General features: G+C 42.9%; 2 protein-coding genes across 7 annotated transcripts in view; both read left to right on the plus strand.

Annotated features, from left to right (window-relative positions):
* Positions 1-2,956, plus strand: part of RELN (reelin) — a 492,310-nt gene extending 489,354 nt beyond the window's left edge. For both annotated transcript variants that reach the window (XR_007403524.1, XM_025449216.2), the window contains one exon: positions 1,846-2,956. Coding sequence is in view for 1 of the 2 variants with exons in the window: in XM_025449216.2 (XP_025305001.1) it covers positions 1,846-1,942 (97 nt within the window). In the remaining variant the exon portion in view is untranslated. The remainder of the gene's footprint in view (positions 1-1,845) is intronic.
* A 9,914-nt stretch (positions 2,957-12,870) lies between these two features.
* SLC26A5 (solute carrier family 26 member 5) overlaps positions 12,871-25,505 on the plus strand; it is a 61,458-nt gene continuing 48,823 nt past the window's right edge. For 3 of the 5 annotated variants that reach the window (XM_035701920.2, XM_035701922.2, XM_025449437.3), the window contains exons 1-3: positions 12,871-12,989; positions 16,326-16,448; positions 17,838-17,946. The gene's annotated coding sequence lies outside the window, so the exon portion shown is untranslated. The remainder of the gene's footprint in view (positions 12,990-16,325; positions 16,449-17,837; positions 17,947-25,505) is intronic. The other 2 variants (XM_025449438.3, XM_025449439.3) reach the window with 2 other exon arrangements.

Consider the following 25,505-nt stretch of genomic DNA (forward strand, 5'->3'; position numbering starts at 1 on the left):
TCTGCCATGCTGCGAGGAAGATGGCTAGTGCCAGGCCCTGTATTTTGTGACCAAAGAGGTAGATTCTTTCTCCTGACACTTGATTAGTTCATGAGTAATTAGATCCAGACTAAAAGGTCATTGCCCTTTTTTTGTAATTGGACTTTACATAGGCAGCAATTAGTATTTACATCAAATAATAAGTCATGGATAAATTCATTTCATCCTTCAACTATGAAATTGGAACTGAGAACTTCGATGCTGTATGTAGCACTGTCACATCAGGGGAAGAAGGAGGGCTAGTGAAGCTACTGAAGATAAACCTAATTGTTTGGTGTTTTTCTCTACAGTGTCTTCAGAGTGTACTCTACCTTCCATTCTATAGTTTCTAATCTTTTCATAAAACAGAAACCACCTAGAGTAGAAAGTTATTAGCACTTCATTTTATTTTATAAAATATATTTCAATGTGAGTCTTTTAATCAGGTTTCAGTATAGATGCTGTTGCTTTTTGACAAAGCATATTTGATGACATTCACTTTATGTATTTGCCTTTGAGACATTTTATTATAAATTTTGTTTTCAAATGGTCAGACAACTATAAGACCCTCATTTTAAAGGTTTTTGTGTGTTATAAATGTTAGTATAACGTGCTTAAATATAATACCTAATATACTAGGTAAAACAGTACCATTTTACACCTTGCCTAGTATATTGATCATAACTCAGAATATGCTGCTCAGTGCAAAATTACCCATTCCCTCCTCTTTACCCTGACTCAAGTTCATGTCCTATTGACCTTCATGATGAAATCACATCACATGACATCATCTCACTCCAGATACATTTTATGTTTCCATGAAATTAAGGAGGAAAATATTTTGTGTCTAGACAGCATTTATGAGACTCAGTGAATTTGAAAAATATTGATAGGCTTATACTTATAAACCACATTTTGATGCCATATATAGATATGTTGTCACTTGGGCGTCAGTGTGTGAAAGCAGTATGATTCTTTTCAGTGATGTTATAGCTAATGATCCTTTTTAAAGTATGTTTTCCATACCAAAACCTTTAACAGCTATCTCTATCAATATTATGCAACTTCCTACAGACTCTGAAAATCTATTTTCAGTACTTTTATCAGCTTCACATATGTATGTATGCATATGTATGTACATATGTGGAGGAAATATATATGACATGCACACAATTATACAATTAATTACATCTTCTTAGTATTTTGTGATAATTTCTCCAGTGGAGTCTCTTTTCCATGAGACCGTGTTTATAGGCCCCAGATGCTTACTGTTTGTAGAAGGCCATGAGAAAAACTTACTTTATTTTGCCCAAGTCTAATGAAACAGGAAGGGCAGCCTGGTTCAGCTAACAACTTTGTTTTTGCCTTTTAAGCTTTAAATGAGAATGTTTGCTAAAGGAATCAAATGATGTTTCCTACTTGTTAGAGACGTGTCTAAATAAGGTAATGGGTATAGCACACACTTCCTCTCAAATGAAATCCACCCAAGTAAATGTAAAAGTTCAAGAATATAATTCAAAGAGCCAAAATAATTCCCATCTACTTCCACTGTGGATCAAGAGAACTTACCTTTTTTTTTTTTTTTCTGGTTGGAGATCACTACTGAAAAGAAGGGGATTTCCTCAAGGCCAAAGGCAGTGAAGACAGGTGTCAACCTTGAGTTATTCTGTCCTGGGGTAGCAATGTTAGCATGACCTATTAACCATGAAAATTTTCCAGTAACTATCAGGGTAACTTAGAATGTAGATGAGATTGCACTTTCAATGATGGGACTTACATGCTCTTTCTCCTTTGCCTCCCCACCTCTATCCTTTCTGATCCCAACAGCACTCGCAAACAAAATTACATGATGAATTTTTCACGACAACATGGGCTCAGGCACTTCTACAACAGAAGACGAAGGTCACTTAGACGATACCCCTGAAGAATCAAAAATTTTATTTTTCCTTCCAACATGTGATGTGTTGCTTCCCGTTCTTTTAAATCGCGCACTGCATCTGGTATCAGGAAAATTCTATGAAGGACTTGGTGACTAACTGGAAGCCCTTCTCAAGACCGAGTGTATACCACTTTCCCACACTGTGAACTAATGACAAGTGACTTATTTTCTCATAAGTAAATGTCTTCATGTTGCTGTGTCCGTGAAAATTGTGATCTGTTGTAATATCAGTTACAGTGGCAGTATGGAAAATAAGAAATAGTTTAACAGAAAAAAAAGTTTAAGCACAAAAATTTAAGAGATTTTATGTTTAAAATGGCATTTAGTACAGAATTTCACCTTCTTGGTCACAAAGCTATTTAAGTGGACTGTATTTCAGCTCTGTATCATGTTTTATATGATTAAATTATCATTGTTTGTTCTTTTATGTATTCTCTTCTACAGTATAATACATTGACACTGTATTTACTTGTTTTGTTGCAATATTTTGCTGCTGAATTTCGGGCTACTTCTATTCTGCAGAAAATTCATCGAGATACCTACTCAAGAAGATAGTTGTAAAGATATTGTATCTCCTTTAATATACTCCTTAAAATGTATGTTGGTTTAGCGTTGTTTTGTGGATAAGAAAAATGCTTGACCTTGAAATATTTTCTACTTAAAAATTGTGGATGAAAACCCTATCTCCCACAAAGTTCCCATCTCCTTGTCTAAGGGTTTTTTAAAGTGTTCTGTGGCTGATTTACTAACAGTAACTGCCATTTCGTGTCTGTGGTAACAGAGTGATTTGTAAAACAGTGGATGTTCTCATTGTGTTCTCTTCGTGGACTGTTTTTCCTGTGGGTCATACTCATTCCTTCTGAAGAAGTTGTGCTAACACCAGCAACAGTATAATGGCCCTGTAGCCCTGAACTCTTCTTTAACCTAACTGAAAGGTTGTACTCTAGGGTGAACCAAGCTAAAAGCCCATGCTTAAATAAAAATTATGTCCATAAGCCATTTGAGACTCATTTGTCTTTATTCATTTTTAATTAAATCTTGTGTAGGATTTGTAAGCCCGATCAGTTTGGGAAAGGAAGGTGTCAAATATATTCACTGTGTTGTTTCGTCATTGTTAATAACAATTATGAAGCCACACTCTCAGTGTAGCTATGTTTCTCTCATTCAGCTTTTTCTATTAATCACTCTGTAATTACACCAAGAAAAGTCAATAAAGAATTCTGAAAATTATTGAATTCCTGAGAATTTCGTTAGCTGCTAACATAATGCCTGGTTTATAGTAAGAACGCATGCATTCATTCAGCAAGTATTTGTTGATTGCTTGCTATGTGACAGGCACTGTGTTACATGTTGACAATAAAAATGGCCATTGAGGCATTTTCCCTGCTTCTAATGTCTACAAAATAAAAAGTATATCAATACTGTTGAATGTGTGATTTCCCAGAGGATAAAAAAATATCTGCATAATAGAATAATAGAAGGCAGTAGTAATTCTCGTTGAACAGGAAAAGGATAAAGGATGATCCCTCTGAGAAGTTGAGCTAAAATGTATTTTGAGTCAGTATCAAATCCATTGTGAATCATTGCTTTTGAGCTACAAGGCCTTCTTTTCTCTGCCTAATTTAACATATTATATATTTTATAATTAATTGCAGTACTTGGCTCACGAATGTTTGTAACCATTGTATCTTAATTGTTGATTCTCTTTTCTTGGTTCACAAATTGTCTGCTGCTGGTTTACCATTTGATGGCATATTTGGTTCATTTTCTAGTTGGTAGAAGGGGTTGAATTTTTCTCAAAGCCTGTCTTTCCAAGTCTTGGGTGTGTGCCATAGAGCTACCAGGCGACTAGGGCTAAGATATTTTATAGTGCTCCCCTCCACCTGTCTTCCTACCATCAGAACAGGGTTGAACTCCCTACCAGTCCATCTCCTCAAAATTTTAATAGTGTAAGTGGGGACTTACATGTAATTGGCTTATTTAATTTGAAAATGTAGGCAGTTAGAGTAGGACTTGAAGCATGCTTAACTAATATTGGAAGCTATAGCAATGGCAATAAAACAAGAAGAAGAAATAAGAGATACAAGACTTTAAAAAGAGGAGATAAAACTCTCCTTAGTTGCAGTTGATAAACTTATCTTCATCAGAAGCCCAAGGAACTCTGAAGATAAAAGCATGGAAATTAATAAGTTGAAGTTGCTAGAAACAAGATCAATATATAAAAATGAACAGCATTTCTAAACATAATGTATAACCAAATAGAAAAAAAATAATAAACCACCAATGGAGTAAAGAAAAAAAAAGGAAATAGACTAAGTCCCAATATCCAAATTAAACAATGATTAGAAAATTTTAAATGATATAAAACCATAAAAGGACAAACTATAGGATGGAGACAAACATAATTGATGCCAACAAACTTTTGGAAAATGAAAAGTGTGAATGGACCTGCGGTAAATAATCATACTGTAAGAAGCTAACACTCAACTGTCTACAGGGAAGGGAGTTACATCACAGAACACAGACGATGTAGAAACTGGAGAGAAAACTGCCTCTGGAAGCAAGGAATAGGCAAGAGGATAAAAATAAGGGTAGTGGTTAAAATTCTGAATAAGGAACGATTTCATTCATCCCAACATCAACAGGAAACTATCTTTCCCATCCTGGCAAGGGACAGGTTTATTTTTTGGATATCTTGAATCGGAGAGGTTGAAAAAGATGTAGAGATTTCAGGAAGCAGGATAAGTGTAGTATTTTTTTTTTAAGGTATTAAGCAAAAGCCTAGCAGTTGAAGGGCAAGACCTTCTCTCCCTCACCACACCACCCTTTCAACTCCCCGAATCTTTCAACTCCCCGAATCCTGGAATCGGGCCTCTATCATCCAGACAGAACACTGAAGGATTCTTCTCTTGAAAAAAGACATATGGACTGAATTTTGAGGAATTCTGTAATGAACCAGCCAGATCAGCTTGCTCACACAATTAGCTCCCATCAGCCTTTCTTACTCGTAGTAGCTTTCATTGTCAGAAGCGGAGAAAGGATGGCCTAGTCAACAAGTGGTACTAAGACAATTTGTTTTTCAAGTGAAAAAACAAAACTAAATCCCTAGACATATCATTACACAAAAATAAACCCCCTTAAGGCACCTGGGTAGCGCAGTGGTTGAGCATCTGCCTTTGGCTCAGGTCATGATCCTGGGGTCCTGGGATCTAGTCCCACGTCGGGCTCCCCGCAGGGAGCCTGCTTCTCCCTCTGCCTGTGTCTCTGCCTCTCTCTGTGTGTCTCTCATGAATAAATAAATAAGATCTTTTAAAAAAAATAAACCCCAGTTAGATTAAAGACATAAATGGCAGAAGTGAAACTTTACAACTTTTAGAAGAGAATATCATGTGGGATCATGAGAAGAATGGATTTTCTTAAACATGGCATAAAACAGACAAACCATAAGAAAAGATTATAGGGTAATTGGTCTGTAGTTTGGATTCATTTCTCGAGCTTCTGCATAACAGAAGAGACCACAAAGTTTAAAAACCAGCCACTGAATAGGAGATGATAAAGCCACAATATGCAATCAATAAAGGACTGGACTCTAGAAAATATAAAGAACTCACACAAATAGATAATGGAAGGTAATGACATAATTTGGGGGGCACCCATCTGGCTCAGTTGGTGGAGCATGCACCCCTGATCTCAAGGTTGTGAGTTCAAGCCCCACGCTGGGCGTAGAGATTACTTTAAAAAAATGATAAAATCTTTTTTTTTAAAGGTAATAATGTAATTTTCTTTAAATCACAAAGAATAGGGATGAAAATTCACTGAAGGAAAAAACTGAAATGGCAAAAGATTAAGGTGTTCAATCTCACTAACAACCGTGGAAACATCATTTAAAACAACAATGATGCCATACCTAACCAAGGAGGCAAAATCAACCCAAACATAGTGGTGCTGGAAGGAACTCTCATACCTTGCTGGTTTACATTGGTACAACCTTGTTTTTAAAATGTAGGTTTTATTATTTTCCACGCCTGGTGAGACCAGCAGGTCAGGATACAATTGCCATTGAAAAGATAGTTTGTTTCACACAGTTCCCAAGAGGAGGGGGCATGCGCGACCACACAGTGGTCACGGGGCATCACTAGGGTCGGCAAAGAGGCAGAAAGGATGAGGGGAAAGCATGGGCTTGAGCCTCTATTGTGTCTCCCTGGGAGAGGAAGGCAAGGCAAGGTAAGCACACTCACAATTGGCTACTTAGAATCACTTCTGCAGGCTCTGGGGATTAGGGACTGTTTCTAAGGCCCTGGGATGATTAGGGCAGAGGAATATTGCCTCCTGAAATTTAAGAGCTAGCAGAAGGAAGCATTTCAAGGAAGGGCAGTCCATTGGTTCATTGGCATGTGAAAGGCGTAATCCTTGGAGAGTTGTTTGCTAGCCCTTGGAGGGGCAATCTCAGTAAGGCTGCAGATGTGAGGGCATCAAGAATATAGAAAATAAGGGGGCACTAGGCGGGCTCAGTCAGTAGAGCATGTGACTCTTGATCTCCAGTTGTAAGTTCAAGCCCTACATTGGGTGTTGGGATTACTTAAAAAAAAAAAAAAATATATATATATATATATATATATATACACATATATATTAAAAAAGAGAAGAAGAAAATGTAGCTAATACAAATCTCTGTAGAGAGCAGTGTGATATCAGTAACACTGAATATGTTACGATATCAGTGAGGTTGAACGTACATGCAGCATAATGCAGCTACTTCTAGATATTTATCACAGGAAAACTCTCACATGTATACACAGAGAGATGTGTGCAAGAATGTTCGCAGCAGCATTGATTGTAATTGCAAATAATCAAAAGCCAAGTGTCCATCAACAAGAAAATGGATAAATTGTGATTTATTTATATAATACTTTATGGTGTTAAAGTGAACATGCCCATTAACAATAACAACAAAACAAGCTGCAGAATTATATAGCACGATGCCATTTATCTGATTTTTCAACTTTGCAAACAAATATTGTTGACCCGTGAACAACATGGGTTTGAACTGCGTGGGTCCACTTACATGTAGTTTTTTTGGGTAAATACAGTACGTTACTGTACTGTACTGTACTGATGATCTTAATAACATGTTCTTTTCTCTGGCTTACTTTATTATAAAAATACAATATATAAGATCTAAAACATACAAAACGTGTTAATCGATTGGTTATGTTATGGGTAAGGCAGTAACAATAGGCTAGTAGTAAAGTTTTGGGGGGACCCAAAAGTTATACTCAGATTTTCAGCTCCACTGGGGTTGATACCCCCACCCCCATGTTGTTCAAGGGTCAACTGTACTACTTGCTGCTTACGAAATACATGCATATGCAGCAAAAATGCAAGAGCATGTGTGGGAATAGTAAATACAAATTCATGACAGTGGTTTCCCCAGGCAGGGGAGTAAGATCAGAGAGGGGCATGTAGAAGACGTCAACTCTATCTAAAATGTTTTCTTTCTTTTTTTAAAAGTCAGAATAAGATACAGCAAAATATTCAGCTGTGAAAGAGTTGTGTGCATACAAAAGTATTTTTTGTCTTATTCTCCATTTTCATGGGAAGACCTGAGTGTTACAGCAAGAATAGTAAAGAATCAATAGGATTTGTCAGGCAGATTCACTGGGGAGACCTATTCTAAGAATGAGCAATGTGTGCAGGAAATACGGGGGGGTGGTCTCAGCTCTCTTGAATTTGTGGAGGGGGCATCTGGGGAGCAACCCAGAGAGAGTGCGGGAGACTAGTACTTGGTGGGGTGGGGGGAGCCGGGAGCCAGGGAGAGGAAGCAATTTCTCACACCAAGGAACTTCAGCTTTAATTCAGAGGCACCAGGAAGCTGCTGGGGGGCTTTGGGCACATGACCTTTGGATAAATCCATCCTGACCAGGGGATGGAGAGCGGTCGGAGTCAGTTGACGAAGGAAGCTGGGACACTGGAATTCATGGGTAGATCTGGGACAACAGCTGAGGTCTAATTTTAAATCATCTGAAAAGAACTGTACTAAGGATTCACGCTTCTCCAGAGTAACTACAAACTGCCTCACCTACAAAATACAGTAGTGAATGCAAAAAGCAACCATGAGTTTATTTATCGTGCAGGGAAAGAATTATTAAAATTCGGAAAATTCAGAAAAGACTTCCAGTTCAGAGGTGTGAGGGCTTTGTCATCTTACTGCATCTTCCATTTAGTCCTTTGGGTACTTATTAGGAATGAATTTTTACAGTTTTTTTTAATGCAACCTGATGGAGATTGATGCTCTCTCTATAGACACAGAGAGCACGCAGTCGTGGGGAAGTCGGCCACTGCCTGGGGGCCTCATTACGCGATCTCGGGGTCTGCATCCACTGTCTAGAAATCATGTCGGTGCAGCACAGAAAGAGGAAGCTGCGTCTGAAAACATGACTTTTTTATGGAAAGAGTACTGGAAGAATAATATATGGATATATGTGTGAATAATAAAAAGGCACAGAACTGTGTGCAGGAAATACTGCCTCGTAATAGGGCCAGTAAACTAACTTAGGTGGAAGTTAGCACAGGATAGATGTTACCATCAGGGAAGGCAGACGTATCGTGGTAAGTCACACAACAAATTCTGTTCAGAAAGAAAAGAAAAGCTTCAAGAGCCAAAAGAAGGAGTGCTTCAGTGGTGAAATTTCAGGTTATTTGTTCAGGTGACCGAGGCGATGTTTTGGCAAAAATGCCGTTAAAGTCTTCCACTCTGATGGAGTGGAGAGCCTGTAAGCCCGGACCTACAGGCCAGTCCGCTGCACCCATTCCAAACCCTTAGTTCATACAAACACTTGCTTTTTGATACTTTAAGTACCTCCAGTGGAGTAGCTTCCCTCCCTTGCCTCTTATAATCAAGAGCCTTTATGATCAAGAAAATGAACCTGATCTTCAAATAAAGAGATGTTCAAGCACCGTGTAAGCCAGAAATAGACAATTAAAAAATTTTTTTGAAATTAAAATTAAAATTAAAAAAAGAGAAGGAAATAGACAATTATATCAATACATTATCTCTAATCCTTGGAGGTCACTTTCTTCTCAAGTCCTTATTACCTCCATGCTGCTAGTGACCCGGGCAGGGCTAGGTTTTATGGGCTTGAAGCTTATACAATTTGATGTACCTCTGTTTAAGAGAAGGAACTCAAGGGGCACCTGGGTGGCTCAGTGGGGTCAGCATCTGCCTTCTGCTCAGGTTATGATCTCAGGGTCCTGGGATCAAGCTCCACATCGGGCTCCCCACTCAGCAAGGAGTCTGCTTCTCCCTTAGCCTCTCCCTCTGTGTTCTCTCTCTTGTTCTCAAATAAATAAATAATCCTAAAGAAAGAACTCAAAGTTATAAATGCAAAATTGGGTACCATTATATTTATATATTTATTTAGAAAAGGAAAATGAATCACAACACATTCCAAATGTACACAGTTTTGAAAGCTGAGAAACATCATAGACATTATCTGGAACTGCCAGACTTCAGTAAGACGGGTCAGAAACACCAATCTGTATCCAATACAGTAAGATACAGAAACCAGGCACCTTCACACAGAAATGAACTATTGATATGAAGAGCTAATAACTAAAATGCTTCTAAATTTGACAAAATCTATCAATCTATAGATCCAAAAGGCACAGCAAACTTTAAACAGGGTAAGCGCAAAGAAAAGCGCTCTGCTGCATATCATACATAATTAAGTGGATAAAAACTGCTAGTATGGGGCACCTCTGAGGCTCAGCTGCTCAAGCATCTGCCTTGGGCTCACGTCATGATCCTGTGGTCCTGGGATCGAGTCCTGCATGGGACTCCATCAGCGGAGTCCTGCTTCTCCATCTCCCTCTGCCGCTCTCCTTGCTTGTGCTCTCTCTACCAAATAAATAAAATCCCTAAAAAAAAGTTTTTTTTAAACTGCTGATAAAGGACAGCCTGGGTGGCTCAGCAGTTTAGTGCTGCCTTCAGTCCAGGGCGTGACCCTGGAGATCTGGGATCGAGTCCCACATTGGGCTCCCTGCATGAAGCCTGCTTCTCCCTCTGCCTGTGTCTCTCATGAAAAATAAAAAAAAATCCTTATTAAAAAAACCGCTGATAAAGAGAAAAACCTTAATCATTGTCCCAGTCCCAATTTTTTTTTCCTTCATGAGAGACACACAGAGAGAGGCAGAGACACAGGCAGAGGGAGAAGCAGGCTCCCTGCAGGGAGCCCGATGCAGGACTCGATCTCAGGACCCCAGGATCACATACTGAGCCAAAGGCAGATGCTCAACCGCCAAGCCCCCCAGGCGCCCCTCTCCCGTTCCCAATCTAAGACAAATTCTCCCCTACTGCTCTGAGTTCAATCCCATCCTGCCTTCTCAGAAAACTTACTGGCAGGAACCGGGAAGAGCCTGAGACTTTACCCTGTTTGCAAGCCCCCGCCCGGGTCAGCTTCCCACTGTTGCACGGATGCTGAGAGAAGACACAAGACCCCCAGGGAGGCCGTGATCTCTCCAGTTCTTCTAGGATCTGGCCGTGGTCTTGGCCTCTCCTTCTAGGTTTCCTCTTACTGTTCTGTGTTATCCTGGTCTCCTTGACAGACTAGGCCTCTTCCACTTGGATTATTACAGTAACCAGCACCTGACCGTCCTCTACGTCCGTTTTGGTTCCTTGCAACCCATTCTTCAAGCAGTGACTGGATTGATCCTTTTTCAGCGTGCACCTATGATCATGACCCCTCCTGCTCCAACTCTTCAAAGGGTTCCCCAAACCTAAACTCAGCATCTGACCCACCAGGGCTCACAAGTCTGGCCGCGCCTTCCTCTCCAGCTTTACCTCGTGCTCCCCCACTCTGCGAGCTCCATCCACAGTGGCCAGCTCCACGGCCCTCTGTGCCCCCACCCCTGCTCCTCCCCCCTGGAGCTGCGCTGCTCACACCTACAGGGCCCCGGCACCTGCCAGCTCCTCCCCGTGTCACCTCTGCCTGTTTCGGGGGACAATCCACACCATCCGGATCTGGATTGGATTCTGTATTGACCTGTGGTCACGCGTCTGGCTTTGCTCTGCTCGCCTTGAGAGTTTCCAAATTCGCAGTTACACTTTTCTTAATGTGATTGAGTAAAGTGTCTCCTCTCCTGCTAGGCTGTAAACTCCAGGAGAGAGCAAAGTGCTCCTTGCTCCCAGGGTCGGCCACATAGTGTCTAAGACAAGCGTTGTGACAGCAGGCAACCCGGTGCTATTTCCCAAAGCACAACGGGGGCACTGGGGGGCTCAGGGGGTGAATGTCCTACCCTTCATTCTGGCTCAGGTCATTGTCTCAGGATGGTGAGATGGAGCCCCTGCCAGGGCTGGGTGCTCATCTGGGAGTCCGCTTGAGCTTCTTTCTGTCTCTCCATCTCCCTCTGCCCCTGCCCCTCCCCACGCTTGTGCTCTTTTTAAATTCAAAAAATTTTAAATACATCAGCACCTAAATATAAATAAATAAATAAATAAATAAATAAATAAATAAATAAATAAATAATAAATAATCAGCTCGACCTAGGGCTTATGTCAGCCCCCTTTCCAGGCCCACTGAATTAGAATCCAGGTTGTTTTTTGTTTTAAGATTTTATTTATTTTTTATTTATTTATTCATGAGAGACAGAGAGAGAGAGAGAGAGAGAGAGAGAGGCAGAGACACAGGCAGAGGGAAAAGCAGGCTCCATGCAGGGAGCCCGGTGCGGGACTCGACCCCGGGGCTCCAGGATCACGCCCTGGACCCAAGGCAGGCGCTCAACCGCTGAGCCACCCAGGGATCCCAGAATCTGCTTTTTAACAAGACCCCCAGGTGACTGGAATCTGCCTCATAGCTTGTCCTGGGCTCCCAGACACGCAGGTGACAAGAGGACCTGCTACGATGGGCAAGGCCAAGTGTCCAATGTGTAAGGAACACCAGCAGCCCTGTCGCAGGAACCCAGTGCCCCCTGCGGACGCCCTTCTGTGAGGACAGGGGCCCGCGGTCGGTCCTCGGCCCGGGATCCGGGTCTCCGTGAAGATGGGGCCCCCGCGCGGAGCGGGGCGCAGACGAGGGTCGGCCCCTGCGGGGGGGGGGGCTCCGCTGGGGCGGGGGCTGCGGCGCCCCTGCGTCCCGGGCAGCGAGCCGACCGCCTGCGCAGAGGCGCCCGAGGCTTCGGCGGGGGAACGCCGCGGGAGCAGCCGGGCCTCGTCCCCACCTAGCGGCAGGAGCACGCTCCCGGGGGCGGAGCAGGGGCGGGGGCAGGGGCGTCCGGGCCGCGCCGTCCAGGACGCAGCGCTCCGCCGCCGGCTCCGGCCCGAGACACGAGGCCGGTTCGCCGCCGCCGCCGCCCCCCGGTGTCTGCCTTTCTCCCGAGTGGAAGGCGCGCCTGCTTTGCGTCTTTTTTACTTATTGTTTTTTAAAGATGTTTTGTACATTCTGACTCGAATGGCTCAAGAACGGATCTGTGCCTTCCTGCGAGAGGAAGTGTTCAGGGCAGGCGGCCACGGCGCCTTAGGGAGGGAGCCGGCCCCGCTGCGTCTCCGCGGCCCCCGGCCGTGAGTCCCAGGGTCGCCGGGGTGGCCGCGCGGGGACCACGCTCCCCGGCGGTACGACTAAGCGGCGTCTCGCCCGACCCCGGGCCGCCCTGTGCCGCACGGGGCCCCGCGGGGGCGCGGCCAGCGGGAGGCGGCGGCGGCGGCGGAGGCGGAGGCGGAGGCGGAGGCGGAGGCGGGGCGGCCGCTCCGGAGCAGCGGGAGGCCACAGCCCGGCTTCTAGCGCCAGGCACGCCCCGCCCCGAAGTTCCAGCCGTCGGCCAGGAGCCGTCGGGCTCGCGGGGTCCCCGGGCGGAGGGGGCGGGGCCCGGGAGGGGGCGGGGCCCGGGCGGAGGGGGCGGGGGCGGGCTCGGGCTGCGGGCGGCGCGCGGGGCGTTCTGGCCGCACAGCAGGTCGGCGCCTCCTCCGAGAGCCGCGCGCGGAGGCTGAGGCGCGGGTCGAGGCGGCTGGGCCCTGGGCTCCCCCGGGCAGCGCCGGCCGGTGAGTGCGCGCGAGGGGCGCGGCGTCCGGGGGCGGGGGCGCGGGCGCGGGCGCGGGCCGGGAGGAGGGGCGGCGGGGGCCGGGCCGCGGGGCGCGCCGTCTGTCCGCGGCGCTCAGTCTCCCTGAAGCTGAAGAGGCGACCGAGTGGCCGCCGCCTACAGTCCGCGGGCTTTCCTCGTAGACGCCCCCGACCGCCGCCCGCGCCCCCTTACACGCCGGGAAAGAGCGGCGCTCGGGAGTCGCGGGCGCGCAGCGGGGGGAGCGGGCGGAGGGAGGGCCGCCGGGGCGGGGGCGGGGGCCGGGGCGGGGGCGGGTTGTGGCTTCGGGGTCTGGCGCTGGTCCCCCGTGGATGGGAGCGCTCGTAGCAGAAATGGTAGTTGGGGCTGCAGAGCACCGAGGTTCAGCTGTTTCCCCCCTGAGAACCGGGAGGCCCGTGCCTTAGCCAGAAGCGCACCGAGTGTGTAGGGACCCCGGGGGCTCCGCGGCTCAGCGCCGCCGTCGGCCCAGGGCGGAATGGGGGGGTGGCTGGGATCCAGCCCCGCGTCGGGCTCCCTGCACAGAGCCTGCTCCTCCCTCTGCCTCTGTCTCCCTGTGTCTCTCATGAATAAATAAATAAAATCTTTTTTTAAAAATGCACATAATAAGGCAGCCCTGGTGGCCCAGCGGTTAAGCGCCTGCCTTCGACCCAGGGCGTGATCCTGGAGACCCGGGATCGAGCCCCACGTCGGGCTCCCTGCAGGAAGCCTGCTCCTCCCTCTGCCTGTGTCTCGGCCTCTCTCTCTTTCGAATAAGTAAATAAAATTTTTAAAAATGCACATAATATCCAGAATTTAAGTTAAGCTTGGAAATAGAGGGCAAGCTGAAGTATGCCCCAGGAAGCAGAGGCCTATTTGAAATGAAACTTGGAATCGCTTTTTGCCGGGCAGTCCGTCTAATGACTGTAGTATTTCTTTGTTCAGAAGACTCAGGTGGGAGGCCAGAGGCCCGGGAGAGAAAGTCAGACTAATTTGCATTAGAAAAAAGCTCCGAGGGAAGACCGCCTAGGTAAGGTTGCTCTGCCTGCTATCTTAAGTGCACTGCTGGAAAGCCTTCTGGTCTGTTAGGGAACACCTCAAGGCCCAATCCTGTGATGTAGCATCTCTTTTTTTTCTCTTTAACTACTCTGAAACTATACAGAGTTACAAGTTGCTCATTAATTTATGAGCGATACCGAAGAATTGCCTCAATCCAGCAAGTATTCGAGCACCTTCCCTGTATGGGACACTTTGCTAAACGCTGCAGAAGAATGGAAGATAGAAGAATTTTCCAATTAAAACCACAGCAACAACAGTGGACTCACCTGTCAGGTGTAGACGCAGGTTTGTGCTGCGTCTTCAATTTAAATCAAAACCAGTTGAGGGACACCTGGGTGGCCCAGCGCTTGAGCGTCTGCCTTCGGCCCAGGGCGTGACCCTAGAGTCCCTGTCCCACATCGGGCTCCCTGCAGGGAACCTGCTTCTCTCTCTGTCTCTGCCTCTCTGTGTGTCTCTCATGAATAAATAAATAAAATCATTTTTAAAAATTGAGTTTTCCAGGCCTAATGTGTTTTCTCCTGGGAATCTTGTGGTTTCAGGCCACACATCTAGGTCCTTAATTTTGAGTTTATTGTGTGTGGTGTGAGACAGTGGTCCAGTTTCATTCTTCTGCATGTAGCTGCTCAGTTTTCCCAGCATCATTTATTGAAGAGACTGTCTTTTCCCCCATTATATATTCTTGCCTCCTTTGTTGTAGATTAACTGATCACGTATGTGCGGGTTTATTTCCAGGCTCTCTACTCTGTTTTGTTGATCTGTGTGTCTGTTTTTCAGCCAATACCATATTGTTCTGATGTCTGCAGCTTTGTTATGTAGCTTGAAATATGGGAAAAACAAGTTGAGTTTTTATCTCACCCTAAATGCCATGTGTGTCCCCCTAATATCCTAATCATTTTGTAGTTTTTCTAGCATTTTATTCCAAATAAGAGATTTTCTAGGAGATAGAACTAAATAAGAAGATATGTCCATCTTCCCTAGTGTTTGCATTATCATCAAGTTAATAAAGTCAAAATCAACAAAGTTAGGAGATGATTTTCCTTTGGTTTCAAACTAGTACAGCTGTGCACAAAAGAAGACAAAGTCAGCATGGATAAATGTAATCCTCTGGTGCTTCCCAAATTATATTTTATCTAAGTTCATCCTTTTGGAAGATAGATCCAATTTCATGACATCCTTCAGTTCTTTTGGAAGACACTTCCAGAAAATCTCCAATTTCAGAAACTCATTGTAGATACCAGCAATCATCAACTACATCATCTTCTCTTTAGCTTCACCCTCATAAACAGTTGTATTAGGGAATGGGGTTGGGGGAGGAGACAGATTTTTTTTAATATTGTCAAAGCTAAGGACTTTTTTCCTAGAAAATACATACACTATTCAAAATGTTGCATATCTGGGGTGCTTGGGTGACTCAGTGAAGCATCTGCCTTTGGCTCAGGTCCTGATCCCTGGGGTCCTGGGATTGAGCCCAGTGTTGGGCTTCCTGTTCAGCAGGGGTCTGCTTCTCCCTCTGCCCCTGCTCATGTGCTCTCTCCCATGCTCACTCTGTCTCTCAAATAAATAAATAAAATATTTAAAAACACACACAAAATGCTGTATATCTTTCAGGGGAATAAGACCTCCCTTGACGGGGGCAGTGATTCAGTCAGAGGGAAATGGAAATGAAGCAAAGATATGGGTAAATCCACAGAGTGGATACAACTTCATTTACTTTGGAATGGAATAAATACTTGGCCTTTTGAGTAAGTGCTCTGTAAATAGAAAGTAATAATTGTATTATTTGTAAAAGATGAAAGAGTTGCCCTGTTAATTTTTTAGTTGATCAGTATCAGCCTCTATCTTGAACATCATGAATCTCATTTTTTTTTTCTTGTTCTTCTCAAGAAAAGTGCTTCTGAGATTCTTCTCCTGGTACCAATGCCCTACTCAGAGCAGTTTCTCACATACTGACTTTTGTAACCATGAATTGCTCAGGATGGGAATGGTTGAATTCAGAATTTGAACTTGCCTTCTCTCACACACACACACACACACACACCAGTGTTCACCTTTGGGAAGGACATGTATATGTGTGTTTGTGTGTGTATTTTGTATTACATAACTACCATATTCCATATAAACCACTGCGATAGCAGTAGTGTCTTGAGAGAGAGTTGGTTGGCATTAGGAATGAATGGACCACATTAAGAAACATTTTGGGCATCACTTCCTTCAAAGAACAAACCAGCAACCACTGGCTTACCTTCCCTTTCTTCTGTCCTAGGGCCGAGGAGCGAGCTCTCCATTCTCCAGCTCTCAGCCCTACTAATCAAGGTTTCACTGAACTATACCAGATCTCTCATCTGGGGACCTGTCCCCGGCCCTTTGTGCTGCACATTGGATTTGGGTAGGTAGAGGGCCCCCTAGAACTAATAAAATGGGAAAGCAGGTCATGGGTAGTGATAGATTTTATGCAGAGCACAGGATTTCTTAACATTTCCAGAGTCCTGAATCGTACACCACTATTTGGAAGGAAAGGGTAAGAGAGAGATTGCCAGAAGCAGCACAGCTTACCCTCTCCTTTTAACTTAGATCAGGACCAGCCTAACTGATCCTTAGATATGAAGCAGCTTTGACTTACCTTATTCTTGAGTGACAGCTAGGTGGTTGGTCCCAACCTTACAATGCCATTGATAGATGTTAATTGGATGAGTAAATTGGTGGAGACCATGGTTTTAATCCAAGGTGTATCTGTAACTAGGTGTCTGATCTTGGACAAGTAACAAGTCAGTTCTTTAGAGATTAATTTTTTTTATTAATTTTTTTTTCTGTGTCATATGGGATCAGTAGTTGTATAATTCTATGCATTTGAATCACAGGAAAAGTTTATTAAAAAAAAAAAAGAAAGCAACTGGATCAGAGATTCTGATTTAAATTGGACTAGGGCAGGCCCAGACATCTCTGTTTTTTAAAAGCAGCCCCCCCACCTCCACCCGCAACCAGGAAACACTAATGTCTTGCCAAGATTGAGAATCATTGGGTTAAGTACTCACCAAGAACTGATTCTAAGATCATGTCACCTGAAGATAGAAAGCAGGCCCACAAAATCCCTGGTCTCCATAGCCTGGCCCAGGATTCCATACACTCAGTGGTAACCAAGCCTAAATATGCCTTCCTAAGAAGCAGTCTGCACCGGGCCATTTCAGTTCATTCAGGGAAGGTGCTGTGCCTTCTCACTGCTTCAGTATTCCCGCAGTGCTTTGCGAGTCCTTAGTGCCCAGTGCGTGTGATGGACTGAACTCGGTGTAACTTTGCCCATCCAGGATGACTAGCTGTTCCTCAGTGTCCCCAGAGACGATTGTCTCTCTCCTCTGGGTATCCATGCCAGTGTTCAATAGCCTGTTGAAATTTTTTCCTAGAGGTGATCTGTGACTGGTAGGGGTATGGGAGAAAAGTGTCAGCAAGGGATAAAGATGATGACCTTGATCGTTGCTGAAATGTGAGCTTCTGTGTCCAAACTAAGATAAAAAAGGTGATCCTCGCACCTTCTCAGGTAGTTGTAGACTATCCAGTTACCAGAACTGGGATAGGAAAAAAAAGAGCATATTGTTTACCTTAGTCATTCGTTGGGACCCGGTCTTGTTGCCATTATGTTGTTAATTCTGTAGATGTTAACACTTTGAAAATTATTCTCAGATTTAAAGATATAACTTATTAAATTGTAATCCATGAAATTCATTTCTGTTTATCCTACTCTTTTTTTCTCCTATTGCCCTTCACATCCCAAAACACCTAGAAGACGAAAAAAAACAGTATGTATGTGTGACTGTCAGATCAGTAAAAGAGAAACGGACATGAGTTGACAAAAGATGGAAAGGCATTAAGGAGGAGACATAGAACCAAGGGTAAGAGGGCCCATGGATTGCAAGGGAGCTGCCCTTGATTTCTTTCTCTTCTTTCTGCTGCTGGCCTTATAGCTGCTCCAGATTCATTTTCAGGCTTTCTAAAACGTAGGCAAATCATTGTATTTCACCTGCTATGTGTTGGAAAATATGGACTTGTGGCCCATGATTCCAGCATGTTCCCTGCCATCTTCCAATCATGGTGGATGGAGGGGTGTCTCTATAGGTGAATTGGCAGCCTGAACACACTTGGTCTAATCCAGCACTGACCGATCCCAGGGCCTGAGTTAATTCTAAATGGTGTCTTGGGTTGAGGAATATTTTTTTTTCTTAACCTAGGAAAGCTACTGACACCAGAGTTCTTTACCTTTGTGTTTTAGAGGAACTGCCCTTACCTGGTATCCAAGACCTAATGCAGACCAACAGAACCAGCTAGCTCCCACCTCTCCATCTATCTTGAGCTGGATCCCTGCCATTAAAAAAAGTCTTGTATTCATTTTCATATGCTTATTGCTGATCATTATTCTCAAATATTTAGTAATATTAGGCACATGCTATTTTGTTATTTCATAATTTATTCTTTACCTTCTTCTTAAATTAAGGTAGAGTAAATGTGGGGCACCTGGTTGGCTCAGACAGTGGAGCATGTGACTCTTGATCTGAAGGTTATGAGTTTGAGCCCCATGTTAGGTGTAGAGATTACTAAAAATCTTATTTTTTATTTTTTAAAAATATTTTATCTATTTATTAATGAGAGACACACAGAGCAGCAGAGACACAGGCAGAGGGAGAAGCATGCTCCAGCAGGGAGCCGGACGTGGAACTTGATCCCAGGTCTCCAGGATTAGGCCCTGGGCTGAAGGCGGCACCAAACCACTGAGCCACCTGGGCTGCCCTAAAATCTTTTTTAAAAGAGGCAGGAGTAAATGTACTATGAAAAGATGGGTTTTGTCCTTATAACTTTAACTTAAAACTTTAACTTAAAACTTTAAGTAAAAAAATTATTACTAAACTCAAATGCTCAGTTGTGTGCTTAAGCATTTTTTCCTCCCACAAACTTAATTTTTGAAGTTAATAAGTATTTTTAGGGTTGGTCTGGTCCCTAGGATTCTTATTAGTTTGCTTTTTAAATCTTTACTCCCTCAAAACAATTAAATGTTGCAAGATAATTAGAAAAGAATATCCAGTGGAAATGTTGCAAGACAATTAGAAAAGATAAAATTTTCTTAACTGGTCCCTGTCTGATTGAACACTTAACAACAGTCTCCAAAGCTAGCAGGGGTTTTCATTTCTTTCTTCCCTCCCTCCTTGATTTCACCCATTCATTCAATAAATGTCCCGTAAATTCCTATTATGTACCTGTCCTTACATAGCTTTCATTCTCAAAGACAGACAATGAAGTGACATACAGTGTGGGTGAGAGGGCGATGCATGCTCTGGATGAAAATAAAGCCGGGAGAAGGCAGTGAAGGAGCTAGCTGGGCAGTTTTTAAAATCAGGTAGTTAGCTGGGATCCCTGGGTGGCGCAGCGGTTTAGCGCCTGCCTTTGGCCCAGGCCGCGATCCTGGAGACCTGGGATCGAGTCCCACATCAGGCTCCCGGTGCATGGAGCCTGCTTCTCCCTCTGCCTGTGTCTCTGCCTCTCTCTCTCTCTCTCTCTGTGTGACTATCATGAATAAAAAAAAAAAAAAAAAAATATCAGGTAGTTAGTTAGGGAAAGCTCCATTGGAGAAAATGATGGTGTGCCCAGGCCTGAAGGTGGTGAAGGAGAAGGTTCTGAGCAGCTCTAGGACAGGAGCCTGAGGCAGGCATGTGCCTGGCACACAGCATGGCAGGGAGGTAGGTGGCTAAAGCAAGGTGGGAAGGGGAAGGACAGGCCATCTGGGAGAGTGGGGGGTGTGGGGCAGGAGCTTGGGAGAGGCTAAAGTCATCTTTAGGGGTCTTTTGGGGCCTTTTCAGGTGGGATGCTTATGAAGTGATGGGAAGATGAGGCTTCTTACTGTTTTGTCAACATCCTGGCAGCTTTGTAATGTTTCTTCTTTCTTACGCCTGCCCTCAGGGTGGTCTTCAGCTTTCTTTTCCTCACCAATCAGCCTCTACCCATTCCTTCCCTTGGGATTCCTTTCTTCCCAAGGTGGCTATGGAGTAGGATTGAGTCTCCCATTCCTTCCCCTTGCTTGCTTGCTACCCTGCAGATGAGGCTCTCCCTTTTTTTTTCTTTAAGATTGATTTATTGATTGGATAGGGGTGGGAGTACAAGCAGGAGGAGGAGCAGAGGGAGAGGAAAAAACAGGTGCCCCTGCTGAACAGGCAGCTCCAGACCAGTCTTGATCCCTAGATCCTGGGATCATAACCTGAGCCGAAGGCAGATGCCCGACTGAGCCACCCAGATGCCCTGTCTCCCTTCCTTCGTAAAGAACGCACTATTAGTTGCTAAAGAATAAAAAGTGTAGGGTAGATTATCAAAGCCAACAATCATGAGCAAAATTAAGAAGTTTGTGCAATATATATCTTGCTTTATATGGTAGGCCAGGCAGAAAGGGGCCACATTGCTGGTAGGCTGAATTTAGCCTGTGTGTTTTGTTGGGTCTGCACATTGTTTTATAAATTCCTGTGTTGGCCTCTGACATTTAAAAGTTGATAAAGTTTTATTAAAGCGTAGTTTCAAGTTCTCTTTAAAAATTGGGTGTTCTATTAAATAAAGTGTTAGAATGGGGCACTTGGGTGGCGCAGCTAGGTAAGCATCTGACTCCTGGTTTCCACTCAGGTCATGATCTCAGGGTCCTGAGATCGAGCCCCACTTTGGACTTCACAGTCAGCACAGAGCCTGCTTAAGTTTCTCTCTCTCCCACTCCCCCTCACCCAGTTTGCATGCGTGCATGCTCGCTCGCTTGCTCTCAAATAAATGAATCTTTATATAAAGTTGTAGAATAGGCAAAACTAATCTTTGATGATTTTAGGGATGTACTAGGGATTGACTAGGAGCATGAGGAAAATTTCTGGGTGACAGAAAGGTTCTATTCATAATAGTCTGAAATGCATGGTGGCACTCATTAAACAATACACTGACTTGTGCAGTTTGCTCTATGTAAACTGAACCTAAATATAAAGAAAATGTTTAAATGGAAGCCAGTATGCAGCAGGGGCTGGGTTGGCATGCACTCTCTAGATTGGCACAGACTCACTTGGTTCACCTCAGTCATTGTCGTTACCTACCTGGACCCTCCTGTATGATTCCCACAGCAGACTCTCAGTGGTTTTGGTTTCAGCTATCAGTGGTGAGCGAATCTGTAGGGGGCCTGATATGTGTATTTGGCAGCAGAAAAAATAGTACCTGCCTCCAGGGTTATAAGTGAAGTATGAAAACAGACCTGATAGCTTAGATTGGTCAACCAGCATATATATCCACATCCATCTCTCAGTGCTATTCTCAAACTTAGGGTTCTGAGAGGCCTCTGGACATGACTCTCACCCTTCCACCAAGGGTCTCCTGTGTTTGCAGACACCTCCCCTGAGAGGATACAGAAAAGTCCCTTTTACTCCTATCAGCACTTACAACTTGCTTTTGTTACATTTGTCACAAAAATAATAGTGTGTACTATGGGAATCCTAGAAAGTAAAATAAAAATAAAGTTACCCACTATTCCACCACCCAAACGTAACCTCTGTTTACAATTTGGTAGTAAATGCTCTCAAATCCTTCTCATACTTCTATGCATTTTATTTTTTTTAAAGATTTATTTATTTATGATAGACATAGAGAGGCAGAGACACAGGAGGAGGGAGAAGCAGGCCTCATGCCAGGAGCCCGATGCGGGACTCGATCCCGGGACTCCAGGATTGCGCCCTGGGCCAAAAGCAGGCGCTAAACCGCTGAGCCACTCAGGGATCCCCCTATACATTTTATATTAAAAATACATTTGATTGATAAACTTAGCACACACTTCAATTTTCAAAATGAAAAAAAAAAGTAAGTGAAGGATTAAGCACAAGCATTTGCCTCTTTATCCTGTAACTCTTTTTAAAAGGCTATAAAATTATGCAAAGAATAGAACTCTGAAGAGAATGAGATAGACAAACGGTTGGAGGAAAGTAACCGTGAAACAGAACTAAAGATTAGCGCAAGAAGGACCATGGTGGGCATGAGCGTGATCTTCTAGAAAGAAGCTCTGGGCATGAAGTCAGCAAGGACAGAGCAGGGATGAGCAGAGGCATTAAAGCAGAGAGATTAATGGAAATTCTTGTGCATTAAATAAAATGAACCAGTGCTTCTAATATGAGTTTGGTATTATAGATAAATCCTTTTTCTTTCTAGCTCTTGGAAAGAGGGTGAGCCCTAGCCTACAGACCAGTTCTTGCCCGAAAAACCCTAAAGTCAAACAAGCACTCAGCAGAGCCAACTCTGGTGCAATAGCCTCCTGATCACCATTTCATTCAGGGAAGGGTCCTATGCTGGAAACACTTGATACATGATAATGGAGGAAAACCAGAAAAGTCAATGAAGTCTTTGATTTGTAAATATAAATATATAACTACGAATAACCTGACATATGAAGGAGTATTAAAAATGATAGTTACTAATGCCAGAGGGGAGATCATTCAGGGCAGTCATTCAAAATAGTTTTTTAAAAATCTGAGTAACCTCAGAGTGATTAAGAAGATACTTCCATGCACAAAGACAGAATTCTTTTATTTTATTTTATTTTTAGACAGAATTCTTTTAGAAGAAAAATAACAGACCAAAAAAAATCTTTTTTTAAAAAAAAGATTGCTATGATAAAAATAATTAGAAGGACTAAAAGATAAAGTTTAAGGAATCTAGTATATAACATAGTAATATTAACTATACCAGAATTAAAAAAAAAAAAAGTTTAAGAAATCTCCTGAAAGATACAACTAAATGTCATAGAGACAGAGAATATATATGCTAGAAAAGATAAAAAAAACATATGAGGAGCAGACCAGTAAGTCCAATATCAACCTATTGGAGCTCTAGAAAGAAAAAAATTTTTAAAGATGGAGAGAAAGAGATTGACAAAGAAATACTAGGGAAAAAAATCCGTGTACTTAAGAAGTATGACAAAAAGGATCTATCAAGTGATTGGGAAAATAACATCCATACAAACATACAATTGTTATAAAATTTCAGAGTCCCAAGAATATAGAGAGGCTCCTAAAATTAGTATCTAAAAGGGAATATAAAGTCACTTAAGATTGACATAAAATTTCTCATCAATGAACTGGATACTAAAATGTAATAAAGCCATGCCTTTGAAATTATGATGGAAGGGGCACCTGGGTGGCTAACTGCATTAAGCATCAGACTCTTGATCTCAGCTCAGGTCATGATCTCAGGGTCGTGAGATCAAGCCCCACATTGGGCTCTGTGCTGAGCATGAAGCCAGCTTAAGATTCTCTCTCACTCTGCTCCTACCCTTGGTCGCACACTCTCTCTCTGTCTCTCAAAAATAAAAAAATATGAGGAAAAAGTATTTTGAACTTAAAATTCTATTGCCCATGAAATTATCCATGAAATGAAGACATTTCAGACATTCAAAGGTTCTAACCCTTTACTTAGATGTATACTTCCTGAATCAATTACCTAAGGATGTGCTCCAGCAAAATGAGAGTTAAAAGTGTAACTCCTCAAGTGCAATTAAAATAAATCCTGGACTGAAAGATGCTAACCAGACTTAGAAAGAAATTAATACAAATTAGGTCAAATAGTCAGTGAGCTCCAAGAAGAATGACTTGACTTCCATTCACTAGATAGAACCAGTGATGGGGAGTTTGCACACAATTATAATAATGGAACTTCTGGCAACATGAAGGATTGATTAAGCTGAGTTTTATGGACCTCCCCTCGGTACAGACTCACAAAAACAAAGGCTAAAACACAATTAAATGTTTAAATATATAGTGAATTTTAAATAAAGAGTACCAGAAGAATGCAGAAAAATGTTTTTAAAGAGCAGTATGTGCAATCTCATGCTCAGCACAACCCATAGGCATCTCTCTGTGGGATCTGGATCCTAGGGTGTAGGGATGGGGTCACACATTCAGACCTGGAAAGAAGACATGGCCTCAGGCCTAAAGAGATAAGGAACCACCCCTCCTCCCATTTAATATGAGCTCATTATTTTAAAAACCTGCCAACAACCATAAGGGAGTATCAACAAAAAAACAAATAGAAGAGTTAGATTCTCAAGAATAGAAGATAATGGAAATAAATGGACAAAATCTTAAGTGTGTTAAAAACTTTAAAGAGATGAATATAAGACTAAAGGGAAAATAGTACACTATGAAAAAAAGACCAGCATATTTCAAAAAGAAGATATAGAAATAAAAATACAAACATTGATTTTTTAAAAATTAATATTCTAGCTAAATAACATATTGGAGCCAAAGGTAGATTAGTGAATTGGAAGCCAAATCTGAGAAAAGTTATCTGGAATCAGCTCGTTGAAGTAAAAAGATGAGAAATGTCAGAGGTTTAAAAAACACAATGATACAAGAAGTTCCAATCAATGTCTAATAGAAATTCTAGAAGGGGGTAAGAGACTGAATTCGCCTGTATTTGTTCCATAAGTAAACAAAATGAAATAGTAATAAAACCTAGCAAAGGGGATCCCTGGGTGGCTCAGCGGTTTAGTGCCTGCCTTCGGCCCAGGGCGTGATCCTGGAGTCCCGGGATCGAGTCCCACATCAGGCTCCCTGCATGGAGCCTGCTTCTCTCTCTGCCTGTGTCTCTGCCTCTCTCTCTCTCTCTCTCTCTCTCTCTCTCTCTCTCTCTCTCTGTGTGTCTCTCATAAATAAATAAAATCTTAAAAAAAAAAAACCTAGCAAAAATAATGGGAAGTAAGGAGACTTAAATATTCATTTATAATGATAAGCATTCGTAGATAATGCCTAAATTCCATGATTTAAAAAATAGCCATATCATTCTATTACTCAGAATAGTAATTCTCAATCTTTATTTTTTTTTTAGTATTTTTGAATTTTTTAATTTAAACTCAATTTAGTTAACATTATAGTTTCAGGGGTAGAATTTAGTGATTCATCAGTTGCATATTGCACCCAGTGCTCATTACATCAAGTGCCCTCCTTAATGCCCGTCTCCTCCTTCTCTTCCCCTCCAATAACTCTGTTTCCTAGAGTTAAGAGTCTCTTAGAGTTTGCCTCCCTTTCTGTTTTTACTTCCCTTCCCCTATGTTCATCCATATTGTTTCTTAAATTCCACATATAAGTGAAATCATATGGTTATTTGTCTTTCTCTGACAGACGTATTTTGCTTAGCATAATACCCTCTGGTTCCATCCACATCATTACAAATGGCAAGATTTCATCCTTTCTGATGGCTAATATTCCATTTGTGTGTGTAATATATGTAATATATATATACATATATTACATATATACACACATATTACACACACACACACATATATATACATATATTACATACACACACCACATCTTTATCCATTCATCTGTCAGTGGACATCTGGGCTCTTTCCATAGTTTGGCTATTGTGGACATTGCTGCTGTGAACATTAGGGAGC

Source organism: Canis lupus, chromosome 18, assembly GCF_003254725.2.
Source record: "Canis lupus dingo isolate Sandy chromosome 18, ASM325472v2, whole genome shotgun sequence".
NCBI lineage: Eukaryota > Metazoa > Chordata > Mammalia > Carnivora > Canidae > Canis > Canis lupus.